The sequence below is a fragment of the Tyto alba genome, unplaced genomic scaffold, assembly GCF_018691265.1.
Source record: "Tyto alba isolate M040663 unplaced genomic scaffold, T.alba_DEE_v4.0 Super-Scaffold_22, whole genome shotgun sequence".
NCBI lineage: Eukaryota > Metazoa > Chordata > Aves > Strigiformes > Tytonidae > Tyto > Tyto alba.
In genome coordinates this window covers 11603298-11622629 of record NW_024881296.1, presented here as the reverse complement: position 1 = coordinate 11622629, position 19332 = coordinate 11603298, and the positions used below count along the sequence as shown (strand labels likewise).

The 19332-nt window shown below is 34.3% G+C and overlaps 1 protein-coding gene across 4 annotated transcripts in view; it reads left to right on the top strand.

Moving 5' to 3' along the window:
- Positions 1-19332, top strand: part of CEP170 (centrosomal protein 170) — a 117164-nt gene that overhangs the window by 60099 nt on the left and 37733 nt on the right. For all 4 annotated transcript variants that reach the window (XM_042795600.1, XM_042795599.1, XM_042795598.1 and 1 more), the window contains exons 8-9: positions 4929-5405; positions 6155-6801. In XM_042795600.1, coding sequence (XP_042651534.1) covers positions 4929-5405; positions 6155-6801 — 1124 coding nt within the window. The remainder of the gene's footprint in view (positions 1-4928; positions 5406-6154; positions 6802-19332) is intronic.

The following is a 19332-nucleotide window of genomic DNA, read 5'->3' as shown; positions in this document are numbered from 1 at the left end:
CTAATGGAAATAATTTGCTAACAGAGCAGAATAGCCTGGAAAACTTTAAAAAGATAAAACCTTGCTGTTTTTTTCAGACATGCATGTTGTTCTGATTTAGTGATCAGTAGATCTACTAGTCTGTATTAAAATGAACAGTTGCACATATACCTATGGTGTGATTTTATCTATGCTGCTGCCGCTACACTTATTTGTTACTGGCAGGTTTACCAGGCGTGTCATTATTATTGCCATGTGTTACACCCTCACTTCCCGGAAAAGCAAAACTGGAATTCTGTGCTGATCTCAGTAGTAGTTGTAGAATTTTACATTATTAACGCCTTTACCAGAAATCTAAGAAAAGATAGAAGTGAATTTTTAAACAGGGTTTAAGAATCTGAGGTGATTTTTTCCATTTGGCATAAAGTATTTAATTCCAGCATTGCATAACAATACATTAAATTAAATGTTCCTTACATTTAAGAATCAGTGTCAGTTTAAGATAAAGCAGACTAACAGTTATTCTAGAAATACCAATGTAATCAGTATGTGCAGATTACACACACATCTTTAATCACTAGTATTAACATTAAGGTTCCTAGAAGTTTGTTTTAGAATTTTGCTGAGTTTTGGCCTGGAATACGTGCAAGTGTTGTGTATGTAACGTATGTAAAGCTATGGCAGCTAATGTGCACGGTATGTCATGAGGAGTGTACAGAACTTTTTAGAGCCATCATGGCAACGTATTTAAGTAAGATTAGTTTTGCACTTCTTTTCAACTTAACTCCTTTAAAGCATGCAGTTAAATGTTTATGAGAGATGGGGATTTCTGTACGATACTATTTTATCTTTTTAATTAGAGAGAGCAATTTTGATATTACTTCACATGACAGAGGTTATGACAACATTAAAAGGCAAAGATCATCTTATTTAATACTAGGTGAATCGTTACATGTATTGATTGCAATCTTGTCTTTAAATAACAAATGAAAAGTACACTTCAGCCATAAAGCAAAAAAAGAACCTAAAGGATAAGTGAGAAATAAAAAGTAACAATATGGAGACAGAGAGGAAAAAAAGAAATTCTGTGAAGTGTTCAGAGGGGCTAACTTCAGCTTCTTTTCATTAAACATATCATTGTACATTACCAAATATAAAACTAACATATAAAAAATATTTTGAGGTATTGTGTAAATATGATATTTTGGCTGCTTTTTATACCTTCTGCAAATAGATCTTTTGCTCCAGGTTTACAGATATTTTTTTAAGATGTGCTTTGTAAATACCAGACTATTTTCTTTTACAAGTTTTATTCTTAAAATTGTATTGTTAAGGCAGAAAAAATCCCAACATTTCTAAAAAATATATGAAGACTCAAAATATTTTCTGAAGTTTCACTCTATCTTTGCAGATGATAATATATTCATATATACAGGGAATTTCTTGCATATCTGATAGCTTGTGTTGAATAGCACAGAACACCCATGAAATTTCTTGTCCAGGCTGGCAAGAAAAATTTTAAGATTCTGACTGTGTGTGTAACGTAGCACTGTTGGACTTTTTAAGCTTTATTTCTTAAGTCCTAGAAAGTGTAGTCAATTCTGCTAGTGTCATAAAGTGAATGTTGCTTTTCTAATGATCATCTCTGAGGTTATTGTAGTAAAGAATCTCCCTGAATCTCCGTTTGGTTAAGCCTGTGATTTCCCAGCTATTACACAGTTTCCCTCTTGGCCTCTCCTAGGCTCATTATTTCATTAATAGTCTCACTACACCTGTGTAGTAGCTATGCTTACTGCTTCCTTACTTTCCTTGAGGAAACTGTTGCACAGTTGCCTTTTGTAGCTCTAGATCTTTGTCTTAGAATGAGAGCTCCTTCTTGACAGATGCCTGGTTCTCTTTCTGCCCCTTTCCTTTCACTCTTGCCAGCTCAGAAATCTCTTCAGTCCCTGAAGAGATTGCAGTTCACAACCCATCCATCCCCTTGTTTTTACTCAAAATGCACTTTCAGTTCCACACAATTGCATTTTTTGCTGTACAGATACTATGCTTGTTCTGTCTAAAAATTACAGAGCTGTGATGACCACTATCTTCAGTATTTGCTTGAGGGTTTTCTCTTAAATCTATCTCCATTTAGTCTGATACATAATTTCCTTCATCTTGGCAGATGACTTTTTGTAATAGGATTTCAAAGGTAAGATCACTGTTAGTAATATTTAGAAAGCTGTAAGGACTTGCATTTTGAATTTGGGTGAAAAATTCTGAAGGGTGGTTCAGATCAGGATCTATATTAATTTTTTGTTTCCTCATTGTTTTCAATTCCTTATTCTAATAAATTCTGATGTATTTATTCTAAAATTGCAAGTACTTCAGGCTGAAAATATGGTTTTTAAGTAATTAAAATTGACTTTGTTCTTCAGGTATTTTTCATTATATAATTTCTAAGAATTTGTCTAGTTTAGAAACAATTACAATTTATTTGTAATTCGGTTTGTCACTTCTTTTGATTAAACTCACTGTCATAATTTAGATTCAAACCATACTATAGCATCTGGTTAATCAAAAATATTAGAATCAAATACTGTGTGTATCATTATAGTATAAACAGTTGATTTCAAATGTTAAATTTGGTTCCAGCAAGTTTCACATGGAAAATTTTTTTATGAAGTTGTCCATCAATGCTGACAAGCCAGGGTTGTAGATCCCCTCATCCTACAATACTTCTGATGCAGTTTGGCTACAATCATAATTTTCAAAAGATGATGAAGAAACACTTATTTCATATTTACTGAAAAAATCCTCTTTATTGTGAGGCCACTAGATTGCTTTTGCCTGGCCCAAAGTTAGAAATATTTCTCAAGACATACTGTATTAGACAGGTATCTTCTGAAGGAGCATTGGACACTATATTTTGCTTAATTATTAGTGACAGGAATTGCATGAAATTGTAGACTTGAAGCTCTGAATAGAACTGTACGGAAAAAAATAAGGTGCATATGAATTGGCTCCCTGCTGGCTGACTCTCCTGTTCAGTGACAGTGTTGCATACTGTAAGGATCCTGGCTCTAGATTTGATCCTACTAGAGCTTGATCCATTCCAGCTTGTTAGCTGGATGAAAGAAATGGAGAGTGATTCAAGTTTACCTAAAGTCTAGTAGCTGCAAAGTGCGACTTTGGTTTGTTTCTTTACATTCTCTGTCTACACATAGAAGCTTTTTTAATGACCTTTGTATCGGTAAAATAGATTCGTTCTATTTTGTTTGTATGCTGGCATAAGTGTTTTCAGGAAGGGGACTAAAAATGCAGTCTGTGTCCTGGGGAGGTAAGTAGTGACTTGCTGTTGTAGTGCCAGAAAACTACCCCGCAGAGATGAGGTAGCTGCCACTGCAGTGAAAAGCATTAGCTAGGGCATTCTTGGAATGCAACAGCACAGTATAAAAACTGCCTGAATTCTGGACATCTTTTGTATTTGCAACAGCTACTTTTAGATAAAATAAATTAGAACAGCTGTGTTATCTCCATCAGAATTACTTAATCCTGCTGGTATCCAAGCATGTCAATAATCAAGCATGTGTACTATTTTTGTTATCACTCCATTACATCATTCTTTTTTTAATTTTTCCAGCTATTATGCTGTCCCTTAATTAGTCTATTTCACTGTATCAAATTACCATCCTTTTTTATTTTTTAATTTTGAACCTTTTCCTAAATGTTCACAAGAAGCATCTGTTTCTGAAGAACAGCATAGGTGCATTATGCCATCCTGCATCCTTTACCCCTTAAATTCCTCACTCAGTATAAATGTTTCTGTTGCTACCTTATTGCATAATAGTTCCATACACAAATGTTAACTGTCACAGCTGATACAGTGTGGCTATTTTTAGTGCCAGAAATCTATTAATTGTATTCTTATTCCTTTATTTGGCAACCTAAAATGATTTCTTAAACATCTTAATGTGGTTCACTGTAAATCACATAGGAACTAGTCAGAATTCTTTTGCTGGAGTGCAAGTTGCCATTGCTGCTGACATCTCAAGCATCTGTTGCTTATAGCACATCTCTGCTCCAGACATTTTGGCTAGTTTAGTAGTTCACGAAATGCAACCAGAAGATTTGTTTTCTTAAAGGCACATTGGTAGCTTTGCTACAACCACAAGAAGCTCTAATCTTTGTCCAGGCTACGGAGTGGGACGTTCAGCTACTACCCTGTGCTTTTTCACATTCTGCTTTCTTTACCCAGTTAGAGCATGGTTGGGTAACATTCTGCATGCTTCCAACTATTGTTACTTTTTCTGTTCATCTACAGATTATGGAATCAAGTAAAATAAGAGCAGTTGACAGTAGGATTTAGCTCAATTCTTTGTTTTTATCTTTTGTAGAAACACAAAGTATTTGAATTCCAGAACATTTTCCAATGCTTATCAGTGTGAAGCTTTTCAAGCCAGAATTAATATTTGCCTTGCATTAACGTGTGAATTGTTTTTCCAAATAATTTTACTAAACGAAATTACATTAGCTATCCATTATAGGAGATGAAAACCAGATCACTAGCACTTGTTTTGGGGGCACCTTGTTTTGTGATAGATTGGAATTGCAATAATGATCATCTCATCTATTTCTCTAATGTGATTTACCTGTTTTCCATGTGTTAATAACTCATCTGACCTTTACTTCATTAAAATTTTTTGGAATGCAAATTTCCTTTGACAAATTCCAAGTGAGCTTTTTGCCACTTTACACTCCTTACCGCCAAAGCTCGTGCTATCTTTTCAGTAGTACTTTTTATATGATATTCTGAAATTATTGTTCCAGAGCTATGTTGCTCAGTCTTCTCCACAATCTTACTGTTTATTCCAGAAATTACTCAAGTGGCCTTTACAGGAGTTCGGAAACTTCTTGAGAATCTGAAGTTCCCAAGTATTGTGAAATCTATTTTTTATTTTTCTGAATAGGATGCAGCACAGATGCCAAGCAAGCTGAGGATCAATCTGCAGCTGCAAGTGAAGAACTTTATCCTCTCTGTAGGGAGCCAAGTTATTTTGAAATTCCTACAAAGGAATTCCAGCAACCTTCACAGGTAGCAGAGAGCGCTATTCATGAAATTCCAACAAAATACACCCAAAGCTTCCATGCAGCAGGTGCAGGGCATGCTTCCTTTACCATTGAATTTGATGACAACACTCCAGGAAAAGTAACAATCAAAGATCATGTGATAAAATTCACATCGGAACAGCGTCACAAGTCAAAAAAGCCTTCTTCCTCCAGTGATCAGGACCTGCCTGGGCTTCAAACGGTGATGATGGCTGCAGAGAGCAAAGTAGCAGATTGGCTAGCACAGAACAATCCTCCTAGAATGATATGGGAACCAACAGAGGAGGATTCCAAAAGCATTAAGAGTGATGTTCCAGTGTACTTGAAGAGACTGAAAGGTAAAGTGAATATTTTTTCACGTAAAATATTTTTAGGTATAATATATTTATAGGTGTATATATGATTTATTAAATACATAATCCTTATTCATAGATCTCAAAGTAGTTTGTGGAATGAATAAGTAATAATAACCATTTTACATGCATAAATCAGATGCTGAGGGGAGTGAATGATGGAAAAACTCATTGTACTTCTTGGGAAGAGTAATGAAGAATTAATTCCAATTTTCAGTAGACATTTCTCATGATAAACCCTTGTAAATGTGTGAGGAATCCAGCAATATGAACTGTGGCTCTCAGTGGGTATTTTCAGCTACCAGAAGGACTATTTTAGGGTTTTCTTTTTCCTCTTAACCCTGCCTAGAATGTTTCAGTAGTCATTTGTAATCAACTGTGTAACAAAAGTAATATAATTTGGAAACGTACTATAGTACAGCTGGTAAAATACTGGCTTTTTTAAGTCACTGATAAATATTCACACATGAGAATACTGGTGAAAAGGGTAATTCAAATGCACTGCTGTTACTGATCAGCTTATAAAGTGGTTTACTGTTTGACTCATAGCAAGTTGAACACGTTATCAGGGGCTGTACAAAATTTGCAGAGCCAGGTACTGAAAGCTCTTGAAGTCTAAACAGAAAACCAATTTGAAATTCTTTCTCTGTTTGCCAGTTTATTTTGTATGTGTTGGATTGGGGTGTTTTTGTGTTTGTTTCATTGTGCTATATATTCTTTTGCTTTGCTTGTAGGGAATAAGCATGATGATGGTACACAAAGTGATTCAGAAAATGCTGGTGCACACCGACATTACAGTAAGCAGGCAGCACTTGAAGAACACTTAAGGCATTATCATACAGAGCTGAAAAAGTCACACCAGAAAGTCCATTTCACAGAACAGCAGCAAGAGCAAGCTGGTTTGAGTCAGACTGCCTTTATGATTGAGTTTTTTGATGAAGACCATCCTCAAAAGAGACGTTCTTACTCTTTTTCTCAGAATGTAGGAGCTCTGTGCTCAGAATCTCCATCTCCAACTCCTCATGTGCGAGCTGAAAGAGTGAAACCTACATCAGGAGAGAAAGTCATCCCCTCATCTGTGCAAGCTAGCTCATCGCATCACAAAGCAGTACATGGTGTTCATGCAAAACTTCTGAAACAAAAATCAGAAGAACCCTCTGCCACATTACCGGTCTTACAAGCTGCATTGCTAAGGAGTTCAGGAAGCCTTGGCCACAGGCCTAGTCAGAACCAGGAGATGGACAAAAAGTTGAAAAGCCAACATATTTCTGCTGCTGCTGAAAAGGACAATGAGGATGACCAGAGTGACAAAGGTACTTACACAATTGAGTTGGAAAATCCCAATTCTGAAGAAATGGAAGCCCGTAAAATGATTGACAAGGTGAGAAACCTGAAATGTATACTGATGTTAAAGTGGTATGTGATGTGTGGGCAACAGGCTACCACTTCAGTCCTACTTACTAAAACTGCTGCAATAATACAAGATTTTAAGCCAGTCTATAATGATGAAATATGGGATGGCATAAAAGCAGCAGCAGGCATTTGGCTAAACATTATTCCGCTGTTCTTTTAGTTTGGTAGTTTTAATATATTTTCAAAAGATTTAAGTACTGTAACAGCAGAATTCAATTAATTGGTATTTTTATTAGAGTTGTTAGATTTTAATTTTTATGTCCCTGTGGAAATACTCACCGGTTCTTAAAATCCTCCAATCTCTGAAGTTTTCAGTATAGAAATTGGTTCCATCCAAATTCTCACATACAAACAAATTGTAAATGTTTTCTATACTTACCAAAAAAAAAGTATATTCAATAACAGTAACTTTATTTTCAGCTTCCATTATAAAGAGTAAGTATTAGAATGCTTTAATTTTTCAAAAATGTTTATATGATGGCAATTTAATTTTCCTAGTTTGAATATAGGTATATGCTTCATTAGGTTTAGGAATCTTACGATGACCAAGTAACTTTTGCTTCTTGGTAACAATATAAATGACAATATAAATAACAATATAAATCATATGACTGTAAATGACTATTTTCTTTGGATTCATCAGGAAGATATGGGTATGAGTAGCTATGTGTAATCATTTGGCTTAACTGACTGTTGAGGATTTTTTTTCTGCTATTGTTGTGTTTTCCTAAATAATCCATTGTGGTAGAATGCTGGCTTCCATTTCTCAGCAATTTTTTGACCAATTTAATAGGAAATTCATCACTCGCTATAGAAGTATCTAAGGACTGATTTTGTGTGTCTAAAACTTCTTCAGAACTGAACAAATACATTAATAAATTTAGAATTTATTTTGGCTAAATGTTGGAAAATATTGTTTGAAAGACAACATAGCTTCACTGGTTTGATTTTGTAGAAAATTGTAGTGAGGAAATGGGAAATTTTATTACAGATGGTTTTATTTTATAAAAGGTGTTTGTGGAGCATGGTAGAGGGGAGGGGATTAAAATAAAGAGAATTGCCTTCAATAAAATCATAAGGATAATGGGTTTGCCTCTTATGTATTCTGAAAAGGAGACTTTTAACTTCTTTGAATCAGTATTCAAGGAACTTCTGTGAACTAAGAGCATTCCAAATGAAGCAAGTATTAAAGAATGTCTTTGCTTTGACTTACTGACTACAAATATCTACATTTAATTCTTGTTATAAATCTTCAATTAAATTGCATCAGATATAAGTCCTGTTTCTGCTAAGTATAGTTGTGCAACAGGGTTTATTTGGAATTTGGAAATTTAAAAAAAATATATTTGGAAATAGGCAATTTACATACATTATAATAATGTTAATACTGTCAAATGCTTAATAAAATTTCAGATTATTAAATTAGGGATGGTAGTAACGTATTGATTAATATTCTTGGTGTTTTATGAAAAGCTTTTGGGTATCTTAAATACCCCTTACTGCCAACCTAAAATGTGTCACCACTAGAAATTAAAGATTTACTAGGAAGTAAAACAGAGATGTTTTTTCTTTGAGGTCTTCTGTATCTTTTCACTTAGTATCTGTACTGAAGTATTATAAACAGTATATTTTACACCCCGTGCAAAGAGTCCTGCTGCACAATTCTTATTTGATTTGGTAATATGAAAGAAGTATTATTTTTATGAAGTGAAGAAAAACAGACAGTGAAGAAAATCAAAACCAAATGGAAGCCAAGATTTCTTCCCCCAGCTGAGCTTATCTTTGCTTCCCTCCTATTTTAAATTGCTAATGCTGTGGATTCTGTTCCTTTGCTAAAGGTGGATAAGTGAGGAATCAGACAAGGATTTTTGTTTGCCTGTTAACTGCTGTGATGCTTTATTGAGGATTTAAGGGAATTATTGGTATACATTTTATCAATAATTCCTGTATAACCCCTCTGTCTTTCTTGGCAAATATGTTCTTTCTCTAAGCAGTTACAATGCCTGCTCAACTGAGTCTTATTTAAGAGTGTCTGTTGGGTCAAAAGATTAACTCAAATTCAACAGTTGCAGTTGCTAGGATGGGGGTGAAAATGTACTACAAATAAAACAACCTTGTCAGTAACTACTTAAATTAGAATAGTGCTCAGATCTATGTCTGGTTTACCTGAGGAATTTCCTATGGAATAAAATACTTCTGAGTATTTTTTCCCTTTTGTTGGAGGAAAGGGTGAGAATGACCAAAATACCCAAAGTTTACTTTCAGTGTGACTTACTCACTTGGGAAACCTGAGCCTTAGCCTTGCTCCCATAGGCATAGTCCGCACTTTTCTCTGGAAGAGAACGTAAGAACAAACCACAGATGCAAGAGTGGCATTAACTTGTCAAAAATCGGGGCGTGCTTAATAATGCTTCTTTGAGTTAAGCATCCAAGAGAGGCATGAAGGAAATCAAAGTTAAAATTCTCAGAAAAATGGAAAAAACCCATGTATCTATATAGTTTTTGAAAAGGGGGGTGGAAAGACCATGATGCTGAGCTATATTATTTCCTCCAAAAGTACCATTTTTGCTTAATGTAGCCTTCTATGAAAGAGTCTAGGAAATAGACTCAAAGAAAACAGATACTTACGTGAAATGATTTTAAAAATCTAAAAAGGATGCTGAACTGCTTATTCAACATCTTGATTTTGTTTAGATTGCTAGCGATCCATTTCTTCCGCTGCTACTCTTTCAGTCTGTAAGAAAAAAGGTATTGTCTCTACTTCAGAAAAGGAGTAGAATAACAAACAACATACGGGTTTTTTCTTGACCATTTTAAAGCCTCGCCTGTGAAGAGAGAATGTGAGAAAGATAGAAAAATAATCAGAAGGAAAGAGGAAGACATTTTCTAAGTATCAGAGAAAAGCTTTTAGGGAGATACTTTTCCCTAAGAGAGAGGTAAAATCATTTATCTGCAGTGATGACTGTCATTTACCTAAAATGAAAGATTCCAAAAATGTTGAGGCTTGTGTCTTACACAACTTTTAACACCTAGATAATTTGCTAAGCCAATGAAATTAGATTTGGATAATCAAGGTCTGCCAGGCAAAGTCACTGGAATAAAATGAATTTATATAAGTGCCCACAGAGACTGAGCTGAGTAGGAAAAGAGAAATTTGTTAAATTGTTTGCAAATTTTCAAGATTCTAAAAAAAAAATATATATTTTAGCATGAAAAACTAAAGTACATCATAAAAATAGCGAGAAGATAGCTTTCAGTTATAAGCATAAAAAAAAAAGGATGAAAGCCTTTATATATGCCTGGAGTCCTGCAAATACTGTTTTTGTTTCACTTGTATGTCAGTTAATCATTTGGATTGATTGTATTTTAAATTTTTGTATACTTTGATCAGCCATGATAGGAACTGATGTAATTACTTACTATTTCAGGGATATACTAATAATTGTTTCTTCTCTGCTGTTATTTGAATTTTATTCGTAACTCTTAGATATTTTCCGAAGAGGTAAATATGACTGCCTTGTGGCCAGCTTTGAGCATTTTGATTATGTTGAGAATTGGTGTGCCATGTCTCTTCAAACAAAAAAAAACATCTTGAAGAATAGCTAAAAAAATAAATTTTAAAAATTAAATTATTAGTAAGCCAAAACAAAACCGCATCAAATTTTGTAGCGGTTAGGAGAATTATCAGGCTATGTTATTATGCAGAGACAAGAAACAGTCATCATAAGAAGATTTCACAATTGTTTACATTTTAAAATCTAATACATACATATGTATGTGTCCAGGACAAATATCAAAACATGAAACTGTCATAGAACGAAAACAGGTATGACTTAGACAGTTCTTTGTTTCTTTTTGCTTAAGCGAATTTTATTTAATGATATTTCTGAATAGAAAGATTAGTCAGAGTTCCCATTGTAGAGATAGTGGTTATAATTTGGGGACAATTGCAATCTTTAGCTGTTACCCACTGTAACTGCCTTCTCTCCTTAGTTAGTTAACTGGGAAGAATGCTATCTCCACAATATTTCTGTGCTTACATGGGATCCAGCTGTGCTTTTCACAAATAACACAAACCCATGCACACAAACTCCATCTTGTATTATTGAAGTTTTCTCGAAACATATTCTGTGACTTTTGGATCATTTTATTTTTTAGCAAATTGCCATTACTATTTATTTCAAATTCTATTGTTTTTTTGGTACATAGAGACTGAGTAAATACTTCCAGTATTACTGGTAGAGAAATGTGTTGTACATTTCACTCTTCTGTCACGAGTTTGCTTGCATTTTTATTCTATCATGGGTCCTCTGTCACCTTTAATTTACGAAATATAAATTCTAAGCAAGATCAGTGCTGCTTCTCACAAATACATATGTTCTTTTCAATTGTTCTCTACAGTGTAAATGTATGATTGTGTCTTAATGTTCTTTCTAAATAGAGAACATGAAAAATAGCAATAAACCTTGCTTCCTAAAAGTCCTTTCATTAGCCAATGTTATTTCTGCAAGCAGGTGTTCAAATGTCACTTAAATTCATAGAGGAGTATGAATTGGTTACTAGGCAATAAATAATACATTATTATACAATTGTAACCATTTAATGATGTATTTATTATAATAATGTATTATACAATAATTAATGTGTAATATATTAATAACATGAAAGAAAGTTTTGATTGAATAATAGATTTTGGCTCTCTTTTTATACTTGTAGAGGTCTTTTTAAATTTACCATTGAGATCAGTTTCATCAATGTGTAACAAGAAGGCACTCTTACATACTAGAGAGACCACCTTGAACACAGCAGGCATACAATATTCTCCACTCAGATAGCTTCAGAAAGCCACAACTCTTCCTAGCAGAATAATACTCTTATTGTTGCAGCTAACAGCTAAGTACAGCATAAAACAAGTTCAGGATCTTGATTTGATTTAGAGCATGTTTTCAGTGTTCCTTTTAACACATAAAATACACAAGTAAATGGAGCACAGTCGTAGGGTTTGTTTTTCCTTTACATCCAGTCACTGTGACCTTTAGATAGGTTCAATGATTTCTTCTGTTAACACTTAGCAGTGATTCTCTATTTTTCACTAAGTTGTAAATTTTCTACCTGATTTACATTTTTTAAATAAATCTAATTTGTTCTATTAGAAGGAAGTTGTTCTCAGCAGTCATATCAGGTTAAAAAGTCTTCTAGGCCACATAAAAGGTAAGTCTGTCAGTGCATGAGAGAATTCAAACTTATGTTTCTGCAGTTCATCTTTCTTTTTGTTGATATAGAAAGACTGCAAATTATCAGACTGAGTTTCTTTTTTTCAATAAAGCAAAATACTACCATTAATAAATTTCAGCAAATGAATGTGCAAATAATTCTGGATGGTTTTGGAATATTAAATACTTTGAGGCGATTGCACTAAATAAAAAGCAACTCAGGGAGTTTTTTGCAAGCTCTAAAAGGGGTTTTCTTGGGGAGGTCCTTTTTTCTTTGTTTTGTATAGGTTTTTTTGTTGTTTTTCTTCTTCAGACAATTTTATTTCAGGGTATTTCTGAATGGTATACTTTGCAGAACTTACTACAGCAGAGTTAAACTCTTATATGTATGTGTGAGAAGGGAAGTAACAGAAGAGAGGCTATATATATGTTTCAGTTCTCATCAGCCTAGCTATGCAGGGAATCTAAAATGATATAGCAGCTCATATGCATCTGGAAAAATTGGACTTAGATAAAGTTTTCTTTGGTCCTGAAATTGTTTTCTTCAATTCTGTTGTATTCATTTAAATTTCATTATAAATAATTGATTATTTTCATCAGCAAAGTAATTTTAGATCTCAACGTACTGATTCTCAACCAGAAGTAAAACTTGAAAAAAAGTACCAAAATGAAACCTCATTCCATTCTTCTGCCATCTTCAAAAAGAACTATTGTGACCATTTAATGATTTTGTTTTCAATGCAAAGTTCATATTTTAAATCATGCTCCAGTTTGTTTTAAATTAGAAAAGGATACTATTTTCAAGCCTTTTTTTATATAGATAGGATAATAGAATCATAGTATCATATGATAATCGTAATAATAATGACCTTGTTTTTAATGTGCATGCTATCATCTTTAATTTTACTTGACTATATACCATGCAAAAGTATACATAAAATAATATTCTTTTGACACAATCTTGAGAGAGATTCTTTTTTCCTCTTTAAAAATTTGGAGTAACTAATAATTTTGGAGGAAAAGTTGTGTTGGTGTTCACTAGACAGCAGGTTTTCCATTTTAATTTTCTGTATCTTTCTGCTCATGATGACACTAGTATTTCAGTTTGACTCTTTTTTTCTTTTTTTTTTTGATTATATATGTGAATGGGAATCTATTCTGAAAGGTGATTATAATAAAATGGAATCTCCTTACTCTTTTTGCTCCCAGGTAGTGTCTGTTCATACCGTATTATGTTACTGACTGATGTGTTCTTCAAGGACTGTGTACTTTTGAATGACGTTTTGTTGTTGCTTTAAGCGTTCATAAAGCTGGTTTACCAGATCTTGTCTTCTCTGTTGCAAACCTTAAAGTTTTATCAATAATCTTTTAGATAGCATGAAACATGATATTAAGCATAAAATAACTGCTAAATGAAGAATTGTGGACTGGCAAGTTTAAAATTAATGCTATGATAAATATTTTGAAAGTAAGAGTGAGAAAATTATAAATAGGCATTTTATTGCAGTTAAATTTTTATATATCCATCTAGCTCTATGAGCAGAACAGTCAAATTCAGATGTTTTCCATCACTTTTAAATAGTGTGCAATGCTCAGCAGCAATTGATTTTAGAACATGGGGCTATATACCAAATCAAAACATTTTTTTTTTTTAAGATCTTTGATGTTTATTAGAAAATGTATATTCTGAACTGCTTACTAAAACTGTGTTCATCCAGAAACTTATATTTACAGTGCAAGTGGATCAGGGAGGGGGAAATGTTTTTCATTACAATACTTAACATACATGTTATTATAACTCCTCTTGTTATGGAGTTAACATACATGTTATGGAACTCCTCCTGACAAATTTTTGCAGTATTATAAATGACAAACTATGTGAAAAGAATCAATGGGCAGGGACTTAAATTAGGAGAAAAAAAAAAATCAACATATTGTAATGAGTGTTTAAGTAACCAAGACAGATATATCTATTTTTAGAAAACTACTTTCAGCTCTTCTGTTCTCATAGCTTCTGGGTTTAATTGCTCTTTACCATTGCTTCTACAGTTTATTCTAGAAAGAATGCCTTTTAGCCCCACAGAGTGTCTTGGTTGCAGATTGATCATATTTTATGAATACAATGCTAAAAAGACAGTAGAAAAGTTGAAGCCTATCAAATCATCTGAGCATATAAATTTTGTCAAAAGTTCAGAGGATGTTTGTGATCTTTTTTCTTCTGAGAGGAGAGGAGGAATCTGACAGTCTCTAAACTTACTGTTTCCTTTTGAATTTGGAATTCTAAAAAAAATGAATTCTTCACTAGCAAACAGGTATGAAAAATGTATGCATGATAGGTAACTGGCATCTAGTAAGAGGAAGTTACTAGACTTGGCACATTAATCCTTTTCATTTGCTTATGTAGCTTTTTTTATACCAGAGTGTCTTACATCTGATTCTGTATCTTCAGTATATAGTTAAAATGACATAAACAGCTTCTGTGAAAATCCATGGCTATTCATGAGATATGCCCTGCACAGAACACAGTCTGTTCGCCTGGGATGGCTAGGATAACTGCCAAAAACAAGATAAAACTATTAAAATCAGACTTCTCAGAAGCAACTTGGTTAAACACAGTTCATGCAGTAGCTAAACACAGAGTGAGCTTAGGCATCATACTCTGGCTCATCACGCGTTCTAAAAGGTGGGAAGAAAATGTTTGCCTTTTGTCTTTTCTGTCTGATCAGTAACTGACTTTTAACAGCCAATTTACTACATTATGAATATCTGGACTACCTTCTTTGGAAGAATTATGAGGAGCTCAGTCTGAACACTAAATGCAGCATTGCCAAGATGATCTGTGATACAGATCTGAAGCCTCTTCCATTTCCCTGCTGTCTGGAATCCTCTCTTCCTGTCAATCAAGCATCCTTTGAGTGTGGCTTATTTACACTTTCCTCTTCTTAGTACTGTGTCCAAATCCTGCTTGTGTTTCCAAATTCATGTCTCTTCCTTCTTCTTTCTTTTTTCTTTCTTCCTGGTCTGACTGTATCAGTTCACAGCTCAGTTTCTGAAACCTGCTTTTACTCAACTTCCCTGACTGTCAGATATAGTTCACCATCTTCCTTTCCCCTAAAAATTTATTAAGCATAATCGCTATTAGAATTTAAATTCCTATACCTTTACAATGGCAAATACCTTATTTCAAATTTGATCACTTGCTCCTTGTTTCATTTTACCATGGTCCTGTCTTTAATGCACTGTGCAGTACAGCCCCTTGTATCTTACCTGCGCTCTGCTTTGATTTAGCTTTTTTTTTTTTCACTGTTCATCTTTGAATTGCCTTTTACACACTTTTTGTCATTGTGTTTTGTTCTGCTCCTTGTATACAGGTTGTCTGTGCTGAAATTAATAGTGTTTAAATCATCACCCTTTTGAAATACATCTCCAGAAAAATTTTTCGAACTGTAACTGTTGTTAGGATCTGAAAAAATAGGAGAATTATTCAGATACTCTTAGTTTACAAATAACATCATTATTGTATAGATTCCTAGTTATAGCTCTCAGAATTGCAACTAGAATCCTTATTATTTATTTGTTGATTTTCTGTTAATCTTATTATTACTAGGAATTTCTGCATATCCTTTATGTTAAGACTACAGCAGTAAGACTATTGGAGAAACTTTAGAAACTCAAAATTTTAAAAGTAGATGGTATCCTTCAGATTTATATTTTGAATAAAATTTGTGCTCCTTGTTTGTGTTAGTGCTCTTAGAAATGCTTTCTAATGCTTTGTGTAGTAAGTATGTAAGCAGAACACTAGAATCCCTGATCTGATACACATAGTTTGCTATAAACTGAGTGAACATATCTATTAGGAGTCTGAAATAAGACCTTTTTTCCACTGATATCAGTATCTTCAGTAATGATTTGTATGAGGAGCTAGATCTGTGGACATTAAGTACTGAGAAATTATAATATTGTACAACTGCAGTGTGATCTTCATTAACCATTAAGTTGTTTAAAATTAATGTCCTTACATTTAATAAAAGCAAGTACAAAATTCCAACATTAGAAACTCTGACAGGTATGTAAATGTGATATAATTGGAAATTTTTTTTTCTTACTCAAGAACTTTGAAGTTTATATAAAAAGCACATAAGAAAAACATGAACTGGGTTGACAGTGTTTTTTTAGCTAATCCATTGTCTTCCTTTTGATTCAGAAAAATGGTTCCCGTTACCATTAATTTTTCTGACCAGTTTTTATTTACATTTTGAGAAGGTCTTGCACATATCAATAAAGAAAAATGACTTCTGTGGTTTTAAAGAATCATCAGTTTTGATAATTAATACTAAAGTCATTATACTGACCTCTAGTATAGTTTCTCTGTGGTACAAAAGATATTAATTCATCTGTTGGGGTGCAGGGGAATGCGGAAAGAGGAGTGAACAAGACCTATTGCCAATCACTACACCTAGCTTGTGTTAAAGTTATGGTTCAGCTATGGTGACAAGCAGGTGTGCTCTGAGTCATGAGCTGTTTTCACAGGGAATATGGCCTGCTAAAACAAATTACTGTGCTTTCTACAAAATTAGCCCTTGCAGAAGAGGACAAGGCCCCTGCTCAGACTTGGTCCTGTAACTCATGCTGTCTCCAGAAGTACCTAGTGCTTCTTTCAGTGATTGCATCTCACTTGTGTTACGTAGATTTTGTTAATTCTTGTTTGTTACTGGATAAAGAATTTTTTAAATTACTGTTTTATGTAAATAAAGTTATCTTCTCAGTTAAATATTGGAAAAACTGTTGCTGAGATAAAGTAATGGAATTTATTACTATCCGCATCAAGGTGCAGTTGTTTTGCCATCAGGGTTTTTTTCACTTTGCCTCTGTACTTCTCAGGCTGAGTTTGCATCCCAGCAAGTAAGGGCATGTTACTTTGTGACTTGCTATATTTTTAGCCTGCTCTTTTGTCCCTTTGTTTTGCTGGTGGAACTACAGAATGTAAATGGACCATCTCAGGGGGGGATCTTTGGAGAGCTTACCATTCGTTGCTTTGAAATTGAAAAATATGTGTCAGGAACTCCCTTTTTCCCTTCTAATCTAGGAGACTTCATTGTATGTCAGCCCTAGTGTTAGCAGTTCCTCAGTTGAGGAATTACTGGATTTCCCTTTGGACTTTCTCAAGACTGACTCTGAACTAGAAGGCTGACCTGAGATGCTAAGTTATTGTCTAGGATCACTCTTATTAAGGATCATAGGATCACATGAGCTGGAAAGGACCTTAGAAGTTCCCTAGTCCAACCCCCCTGCTCAAACAGGGCCAGCTTTGAGGTCAGACAGGTTGCCCAGGACTTTATCCAGTTGGGTCTTTGCACCCTACAATGTCAGAGGCTAGGCAACCTTGCTTGGCTGTCCTCAGAGTGAAAAAGCTTTTCTTTATATCCTGTCTGAACCATTCTTGTTTCAGTTTGCACAAGTTATCCCTTGCCTTCCTGCCATGCAGCACTGTGAAGAGCATGGCTGTCATCTTAATAACACTCCCCATAGGTACTGGGGGGTTGCTGTTAGGTACCCCCCAAAGCCTTCCCATCGCCAAACTGATCAAGCCCAGTTTCCCCAGACTCTCCCCACAGGGAACGTGCTCCAGCCTTGACCATCCTGGTGGCCCCTGCTGAGCTCCCTCCAGTTAGACAATGTCTTTCGTTTATTGAGGGGACCAAAACAGCATCCAGTCTGACTATTGCCTGTTAATCCATTTGTTTAGGAGGTCAGCTGGATTGCAAGTTAAACAAAATTGTGTGGACTACATTTCATAAATGGGGCTTGACTTCCTGCAACAATCCTGTGGTCGTCATTCCCTTGCCATTCATAATGTCCTGATTTGCAATGGTAATTGTTTCATTCTTCATAACAATAAAGTAGTTATTTTTAAACACCACCACCACAGTTTATACAACGTTTCTCACAGTTCCACCATTATAGCTGTGTGGCAGAGACCCTGCAGGAACCCCGTGTAATGGTGCAGATTGGTCAGTGCCTAGATTTTACAGCGTCAATCACATTTTGGGGATTCTGTGAAAATTATTGCCTTGTTTTTTGTTTTGTAACTTTATGAAACTTGAAGCATTCAGGATGAAATAATCTAGTCTTTCTGCTAAAATACAATTTCATAAGCAATAATAGGGCAGAGCAGGGAGAAAACTTTCCAGAATGATTGCTTGTAGGAAGCTGTTATCTTGGAAATTTCTTTCTTTGGTTGTTTAATTTTTAAATTACATCTGTTTAAAAAACAGTATTAATATCTGTTTTTTTGGTTGTTTTTTTTGGTTTTTTTTAATATATATATTTCTGGGGATTCTTTTCTTCATGGTGTTACATACAGCTACCTAAGTTATAAAATAAACTTATTAATCCTCATTCTGCACACTCTATCCAAAAATGCAAGATCAAGATTTTGTGAAAATATTTATTGTTTACAGTGATATAAAAAAGTGTAAAAGGTTTAGGAAACTTCTTTTTTCATTGGCAGCTGTATGCTGGATATGTGTGATTTGAGATGGTTAGGAGAGTTCTTGAAGTCATATATGAATGCATAGAATCCCTTTACCTCCTTTATCAAAAATAAAACAAAAAAAAGGCATTCTTCTCATTTTTCAAACACCTCCAGGCCATGTGCAAGCCTGTATCATGGAATCTGGCTTCATCTTCCCCAAAACACAGTTAATTGAAATACATGTGGTAGTTGCTTCTGTTTAAAGCTGTAGCTGCTGCTTCTGACAAATACAGGCTTTACAGAAAGTAACTTCTGTCTTTTTGTATAAAAAGAGATGCAGCGATGAGTGTTATCAGCATTTCCTCAGGAGTTTTTTGATTTGGTTAAGTGATCTCCTAGACCTCCCTTAAATGATTTTGAAATCATGAAGATATTTAAAGAACATAAATGTGTGAAGAATTGGAAGCCTTGAAGAACGTTATTCAGTCTTTGTAGAAGGATACAGGTCTCTATCCATTCAGGCTTTAATCACAGCAGCCCACTATTTGCACACAGACCTTATCATAGCAACCCATAAAGTACAAATTATGTTTTTCCAAATGTTAGTGAGACAATTTCCAACAGAAACCTTCAGATTATTGTTCAGATTAATGACTGTTTCTTTTGAGGATATATTCTCATTGTTTGTTGAACAGTGTAAGTGAATCAGTTAATCCTGAAATTCTGATAGTATTCATCTTCTGCAAATGTGTGACAGATGTGTAAATGATATTTAAATTTTGTCAAATACTGAACGTGAGTTGTTTTATCT